This window comes from Caenorhabditis briggsae, assembly GCF_000004555.2.
Source record: "Caenorhabditis briggsae complete genome, chrIV, whole genome shotgun sequence".
NCBI lineage: Eukaryota > Metazoa > Nematoda > Chromadorea > Rhabditida > Rhabditidae > Caenorhabditis > Caenorhabditis briggsae.
In genome coordinates, this window is record NC_013487.2 from 7,398,108 (window position 1) to 7,406,491 (window position 8,384).

General features: G+C 35.7%; 2 protein-coding genes across 2 annotated transcripts in view; both read right to left on the reverse strand.

Moving 5' to 3' along the window:
• Positions 1 to 2,664: 2,664 nt before the first annotated feature.
• Positions 2,665 to 5,735, reverse strand: CBG05971 (the record flags this gene model as incomplete). The annotated part of the gene is made up of 6 exons (XM_045235474.1): positions 2,665 to 2,903; positions 3,921 to 4,035; positions 4,082 to 4,337; positions 4,523 to 4,735; positions 4,780 to 5,065; positions 5,501 to 5,735. 6 exons carry the CDS (start codon positions 5,733 to 5,735, stop codon positions 2,665 to 2,667), a joined length of 1,344 nt encoding a protein of 447 aa, XP_045093108.1.
• Positions 5,736 to 7,749: 2,014 nt separating this feature from the next.
• Positions 7,750 to 8,384, reverse strand: part of CBG05970 — a gene marked incomplete at both ends in the record, with an annotated part of 1,582 nt that continues 947 nt past the window's right edge. Inside the window, 3 exons of the mRNA XM_002633202.1 lie at positions 7,750 to 7,869; positions 7,918 to 8,090; positions 8,145 to 8,298. Of these exons, the coding sequence (XP_002633248.1) occupies positions 7,750 to 7,869; positions 7,918 to 8,090; positions 8,145 to 8,298 (447 nt within the window). The remainder of the gene's footprint in view (positions 7,870 to 7,917; positions 8,091 to 8,144; positions 8,299 to 8,384) is intronic.

Genomic DNA, 8,384 nt, shown 5'->3' on the forward strand with positions numbered 1-8,384 from the left:
TTTATCATGATTTCAAAAATGTTTTATCAGTTTACATATGTTTTATATCTCTTACAGAAATTGAGATAATTGACCTCGAAGTGCAAGTATACGCTGATCTACTATTAGAGTGTTTACGATAGCTAAAGTCAAACTATTTCCCACTGTCAGCAGGAATATGGGTTCTCTGAACTATCAACGACGTACAGAACAGCAAATATATAAGATTTGAAGTCTGGAATCCAGTATTCCAGGAACGGTAAAAACTGAACATACCGTAAACCCTGAAATCCAAGGGCCCCAACACTGTCAATTTTGAACTCGATTGCAAAGCAAGGTACCAAAAATCTGTCAATTAAGAAGCCCTTGTGATGTAATAAAAATCAATTCATCAGTTGACAACTATTTTATATCTTTCACACAAACAAGATAAAGAACTTAAAACTTAGGCTGCAAGTCTATCATAGGTTCTACGGTGGTTTGACTTCTCACAGAATTCTTTCAAAAACGAAAGAAGTTTTGAAAGCCACTGCTTCTTTTTTCTGAAGAGCGAATTTTTCGACTTCTCAAAATTTTCCCTTGGTTTCCATAGCATTCAAGAACTGATAATTATGACCAGAGCCCACTTTGAACCCCTTCATTCCTATATGTACTTTTTATTCAACTTGCTTCTTTTCATCTGAGAAATAGTGAGAAAATGATAATTAAGCAACAGATGTTTTTCAGGGGAAGAAGAATGAGCAGATGTTTTGAGCGTAAAAGTTTGTAGGCGGGAATATGGATCAAAGAGTTCATAAAAGTTCAGTTTTTTGATGCAAAGCTTCCACTCAAAACGTTAAAAAATAAATCATATTGATAAATTGTGACATTTTCGATTGATTGTTAAATTTTTTAACTCTGCAATGTTCATACTTGAAGCTGAAAAAATGATATTGTTCGCTTCTTTTTCTTATTAAAATGATATTCTGATACAAAAAAATAGAGTAGAGGAAGAGAAAGACTGGTGGCCGTGGCCGAAGGTCTTACAACGAAAACTACCGCAACCATAAAATAGTATTTTCCGGATTTATTTTCTCGATTTTCCTGAGTTTTCAGTCAACTATTTGCCCAACAAAAACTTTTTGAAATATTTTCTGATTGTTTGGGAGAAAACAACAGAAAAAATCGACAGAAAGCAGTGAAAAACGGGAAAATAAACTCTGAAAAAAATAGTGGTTACTGTAGCTGAAGATCTGGGGTTTTCGGCCACGGCCACCGACGTTTCTCTTCCACAGCGCCAATGTTCCGTACCAGTAAAGTAACCTGGATTTCAAACTTTTCTTTAACACTCTGTAATTTGTTTTTATTTTACTCGGCTAATAGTCATATCCTTCTCTCTCTTGCTTGTCTCCAACACATTTCATTTCACTATACTAATTCCGAAATTTCGGATTTCACTTGAGAGACCTCTGGGCGGTTTCCATTGACAACCACCTCGTATATATGTGATAATAAGAAAAGGAAATATTTGTACCAAAAGAGACGAAGACAATCAATTTTCTCTGATTCTCGTGCATTCCAACTGTGTTTTCGTTGGTCCTATTCTACTCAGCCCCCTTTTTCTTCTCTCTTCCTGCTATAGCAGGTGATTACTCTTCCTCTCGCAGTCATGGAGATGTGCTCCGTGAAGAAAGAACTCACTGCTCACCTAAAGAGCTTCAAGAGCCCCACTCTCTCGTTTTGTCGAAATATTTCTATAGTCGCTGTATTGACGTCACAAACGGATTTTCGACTCAAGACTCTCTTTACCGGTATTTTGAGAACGAAAGCGGATCAAAATCTTGAGCAGGTCCATAACTTTGATTAAAGTCGAAAGATTAACCACATACATTTACGTAAGCATTCTTCTGTAAGAAACTTATCCCCGGCTCTTGATGACCCGAAATCCGATATTTGGAGCCAAAAACAGGGATGTTTAAACTTTCTCTAGATACATATAAATATATTTGAAATGGTCCGGAGATGAGAGACAAGTCTGAACAGGCAATGAACATAGGATTTTACGGTATCCAAGTCGTTTGTTTGAAATCTTCTAACAGTGACTGAGAATTACTCAACATTTTAACACACTTCTCCGTCTCATAAGTTCTCATCCTTCTGAATAACCTCGATTCTAGGTGTCTATCTAGGCTCCGCCCACTATTTCATTCTAATCCATTCACTCTTGAGATGCATTACCGATACTGCTACTTGTCGATTCAGACTCTCTTGTGACATATTATATTATGAAGTACATATTCATAAGTTGGTAGGTGAACAAGTTCGAGTGGTGATACGGAAATTCATCGATTCTAAACACTTTACAAAATTTCCATAAATTTGTATGATGATATACACGCTAAAGGAATTGGGATTATGCAAATTGAACCATCCAATGAGTACTGTAGCATATTTAGGCTCCGCCCACTTGGATTTACGTATAAAAGGCAGGATGAGCAACCTGTTATTCACAGTTTTCAGTTATTCGTTCTACGCAGTCTAGTACAAAGTTTCTACCATAATAATGTAAGTTTCTCAATTCAAGATTTCGGATCTCCGTAGTTTTGACCATTTTATCCAACCTAATAATGTGATAAATGCATCTTAACTGCGGTGATCTGGATTTTGTGAACCGTTTTTTTTCACCTTTAAAAATTTAGATTCATTCTAAAATAACAGAATAATAACAGAAAACAGCATAACAAAAGTTACATAAAACGAAGGTAAGGAAGAGAATGATGAGGTACTTCGAATGGCGACCCGAGCATCAGAAGTGAGGACATCGTCAATTCGAAGTATTCGACCCGGTGTATGATTGCAGGAATCTTCAATCGAAAGAAGAGAACACATAAGAGAGTAGATATCGAATAGTTGAATTGGTCCTTTTCGATATCCAACACGAAATGCTGAAAACAAGAATATATAATGATGTAATCCTCCAAAATTAGATTAGATGTATTATTTGAGAACTTTATCATGTTGAAACGACAATTTCAGATTTTCGAAAACCTATAATCTTTATTTACAAAAGTATCTTGAAATCAGACTTTTGCCATGTATCGAACACATTGTCAAGTAGGGGAACACATATTACTGACTCTAGTTTCAATTGCGGTGTGTGTGTGTGTGTTTTATACGGTATTATTGAGGTATCTTGCGAATACAACAACAGATTCAGCAAGTTTCAACAAAAACTTGTAGAACCGGATGAGTATCTCTGATAAAGAGTTGCAGAAACAATGTCCAGATTATATTTAACTTTAAAATTTGGGAATGAAGCCGAAATGTGACATTGAAAATTGTAGGTTTCACATTCGCTAGTTTTTTTAGTTTTTCGTTTTCTCATTCGACATTTTTAGTTTATCAGTATTATTCTGGTACAAAAACAAGAAGAAGAGAAACGTCTATAGCCGTGGCCACAACGACAACTACCGTAACCAAAAAATGTTTTTATTTCCTGTACTAATTTTCTTAATTTTCGGGAGTTTTCAGTCACCGTTTTCTCTATCAAAAATTTTTACTCGTTTGGAGAAAAATAACAGAAAACTCGTCAAAAATCAAAACTAGAAAAACATATTGGAAATATTGGAAATTTTATTGGAAAAATCATATTGGAAATTTTTAGGTTACGGTTTTAGTTGCCGTTGTGGGATCTCCGGCCACAGCTATCGTTTTTTTTGTACCAACTTAATATTTAAATTTGAAGTTTCGCAATGAAACAGAAATTTGTTGAAAAATATAGGTTCAAATTCGCTAGTTCTTTTAGTTCGTTTTTCTTTTTCGACATTTCCAGTGGTGTTTTTTTTTTAATTGGAGTTGTTCAACCATGAGTTTTGTATTAGATTTGAAATTTTCAAAAATACCAGCAGGTCTAACTGATATATGATGTTATTCTGAGTTTACTTTTTTGTTCGAAACCTCACCTGGTCCATAACCCAAAAATACTCCTAAAACATCAGGTAACTCATTATTGTATCCATCGATAGCTGCAGTTATTTCATGAAGTTTTGGCTTTGGAAATTGTTTTTTCTCGTCTTTCTGAATGAAAAAAATCTAAAAAGTTTTGTGCTGCATATTGACATACCGTAACCACTGCATAGCCAGGATCTGCTAATAAAACCAGATCCGCCACAATGTCACTCTTCTTGAAATGATAGTGTTCTGGTAAGTCTCCTGTTTTTGGAGTTGTATAATAAACATGAACATTCGGAATCGGATGGTGATCATGAAGTTGACTGTAAACTTGATGAGTTTTTCCTTTTTTCACTTGTAACTGTTTTATGGCTCCACTGCCTACTGTAGTTTCTATCAATTCCATTGGAACGTATTCGTCGATCACTCTGAAATTGAACATATGCGTAGGTTTCAGGATTAAAGCTGCTCTCAATACTAAACTTGGATTTGATCTATTTTGGATTTTTGTTAAGATTATTTTAGGCCGGATTGACATAAATAATCCAGAGTACGGGGTGAAACTTAATAACGATGACATGTTTTTCCGAGGTCATCGGAACACAAAAAATACCTGATATTCTTTCTTGGAACATCAATAAATCCATGAGTCGATACAACAATAACATTCAAATCAGCTCTTTCCCTCGCTTGAGCAGTCAATCTTTCAAGACTTTGAGCAAATCGAAGAACTTCTTTTGAATGTTTTTCATTGGTATGATGAACTCCTTTCCTACGAATCTCTTCTCCTATCCAGGGATGGTAGATCAGAGTCAGATCGTGCTCTCTAAAAATATATGATTGACGGTTTTAAGCTGAGCCTGAGCTTACTTTGTAGCTTGAATCACACGTTTTGCCTGCGATTCGTCTGCAAATGTCTTCCCGTCAGTTCTGGGTGGGACACATATTTGCGGTGCTACATCCCAATCGACGTCACATTCCGGAAAGAAGAACATGGCTACTGAAGCAGACGAACGGAGTGCTGATATGTAAATAGGATCAATGGACCACCAGTCTCGGGAAAAGTCGGAATCAGCTGTGAAATTTTGGAATTTCAAGTTATCTCGCCAATTATGGATGAAGTCTCCAATCAGTCCGTGACGACGAGGAAGAGTTCCTGGAATTTGTTGAAAATTTTTTGGGTAGCGTATTACTGTACTTTGTCTAATAGAAGCTCACCAAAACCATCAATTGCAAGCTCAATTTTCTCGATTCATGTGTAAGATATCGAAAAGTTGTCAACTGATAAATGGTCCGCCGCAAGAACTTGCCAATCGAATACAACCCAAAATTGGTCACAATTGATGCATTGAACTCTTTTTTAATGGTTGTCAAAATGAGGGGTTCATAACTGATATACTATGTATTTATCACAATATGACCAATATTTTATCTGTTGACAAATTTTTGATATCTTCTACAGGAAATGAATTATGTGGACGTTTTGAAGGAAATACGGTAGATTGAATACTTAGTTTCTCATAGTCAGACAAATTCAGGAAAAAATTGTGTTATTTTTTTCTGATTTGATTTTTTCGTTTCAAAAACTCACCAGTTAACAAAGAGTGCCGATTGGAAACAGAAAAAGTGGGGAAAACTGGAAATACTTTGGTTGACCAAATGCCTTCCTCTTCAAATGTTCGAAATACTGATAGATGAGAGAACTTGTAGAATGTGTTCGCAGCTAATCCATCAATCACTACTACTGCTAGTTTTTGAGATGAGACGAAGTTGAATATTGATTGAAGAAGTAGAAATATAAACCATTTCAAAGTTATCGATGTCATTTCTATTTATAAGTGATGTAGTTTTTACATGCTTCCAGATAAAATATTTTCTGAAACTTTATAAAATACTTTTTTAAAGAGAAAGAAGATTTGAGAAGAGGATTAGCAAAAAGTACAAGAAGTTTAATTAAAGATACTTCCGGAAAAAGTGCAAAGTAATAAGAAATTGCAAGATAGGAGCAAGGAGAAGGAGGAAGATGAGTTGAAAGACAAAGTATATGAAATTAGCATACATGCACAACAGATGAAGTCAATTAAAATCATGTATAGGAGATGAAGTGTAGGAATGAACCCTTTTCTTGCTTCATCTTCTTTTGAAAATTTCGTTTCATAGTACCAAAAATTGGGTAAACGAAGAATAAAGATGATGGAAACAGAACATAGATTCCCGAAATGGCTTTTTGGAATCCGATATGAAGTAATTTTCTCGAAATTCGAAAGTTAGAATCCGAAACGAAAAAAAAACTAGGTTACATACTGTATGGTGGAAAGTTAGACCTTTGGATTCTTTATTTGGGTTACGATAGATTTCAATTAAAAAGTAGAAAATTAGGCAGATTGACATTTTTGTTAGAAAAAAGACCGTCAATGCCACACGAGGAGAAATGTCTCGATTGTCTTTGAGACTCATCCATCTTCCTTACCTCTTCTCTTCCTCTTTCGAGCAAAATGGATGGGAAGAGGGAGGAGGATTTAATTGTATTACCGATGACAAATTGGTGAGTAGAACTAGAGATAATAAAGAGCAAAGAAGAGTTTGAGAGAAAAAGGAAAATGATTTTGGAAAAAGAAACACTCTCAAGAACTCGAAAAGAACTTTGCCGAAAAAATGAAATTACTGGCGGCAATTTTTGGATCAAAGAAATTTTGAATAGGATCCTATCCATAGAAGAAAAAAGTCGCTGCGATACCCTTCTTTTGAAAGCTAATACACAGCGGATTAGGAGTATTGTTATACACAAAATCTTGGAGAAAATAGAAGGTAACAGAGATATGAGAATGTTTGTTCTCAAAGGTAAATGAGATCGAAGAGCCGAGAAGCGGGAGGATCTCGCGCAGACACGAACGCGAGAATGTGTAATAGAAAAGACAGAGAGGTTTTGAGAGTAGCAATGAAAGAGTTATCACTCATTTCGATTATCAATTTCAATCGTATCGAGAAGTGGATAAACTCAAAATCGTGGTTTTGGGATTGCGCTCGTGTTTCTGATACTATAGCATTACATATCCGAATATGCTAAGTTTTTCTAACCATATTATTCTGTTACGAAAATCCGGGGCTGTGGAAAAGAAAAGCCGGTGGCAGTGGTCAAAGGTCCCAGAACGAAAATTATCGTAGTATAAAAATATTTTTCATTTTCCTGATTTATTAAATCGATTTTCGTGTTTTTTCAGTCTTCCGACTTGTGTACGGAAAAATAACGGGAAACATTACGAAAATCTGTAAAAAAAGAGAAAATGAATCCTGAAAATAAAAATATTTTCAGGTTACGGTAGCAGTTGTTGTGGGACCTTCGCCCACGACCATCAGCGTTTTTCATCCACCGCGCCGCTTTTTTGTTCCAGAATAATATAGATATTTTTACATTTTCAACAATTCAGGATTACTGTATCTACGAGTTTTTTTTAAAAAACACAATTTGAAAACTGGTGGACGCCTTCAAATGAGCAGATTTTTCAATGTCAGAAGAAAACCGAGAGTTGAAATTACAAAGTTCATTTCATGTCTTATCTTTGAATGAATCTACTCGACTCCTTTGTATTACACATCCCGATTAATTGTACACATCGGAACATACGTCTGTCAGGTGGTGTCTTTTGGATAAATTGACACATTTTGTTGAATTTCGAACAATCTGAGAAAACAAACAATGCTTTTTTCATCCGCAACTTTTCAAACGAATGACACAGATTAGATAAAAACAAATGGTTTGGTGAGATTGTGCATAAGAGTAACGGGAAACATAGAAAAGTATCAATAAATATTGCAATAAAGTGAGATCGAGACGAATATTCAGGTCGAGAATAAAAGGTGATCCAAAATAAGCGCTTTGGTTTTGTTGCTGAGTGCGTCTATCTGGTCACGGCATTCTCTCAAGTCATCGACTGATTGGATTGTGGCAATTTTGTACCCCTGTAAATAATGAATAACTAAAGAAAATAGAAAAATAAATAATTTCACCATTAACTCTCTTAATCCGAAAGTTTGTGCCAGCATAAGTGAATCTTCTAGATTGAAACTACCGTGCTTCACGAGCCATTTGTCAGCTACTTCGAAGACAATTGGACATTTCAGAGCTTTTGCGATGGCCAGTAAATGGTAGATGAGCTCCAACTGCTTCTTTCTGTTGTTCTCTGGAAACTTTCGGAACTTATTGTTAAATAAACAATTTATTTCCGCAATTGTACCTTTGATCCATCGTTTAGGCGGCAGATGAGGAGGATATATCATGTTCAGAATTCGCCGGAAATCGCGTGGGGACACATTGCATATCTCGATGCTGTCTGTGTCGAGTGCCTCAGCGAACGCTTCAAGAAAGACTGGAGATGCCATTGATAACGTCTGTAACAAGGCTTGGCAACAGTACACCAGGTGATCTTAATTTCAAGGCTACCATTCGATTTATATGGAATACGGTTCCATCGACA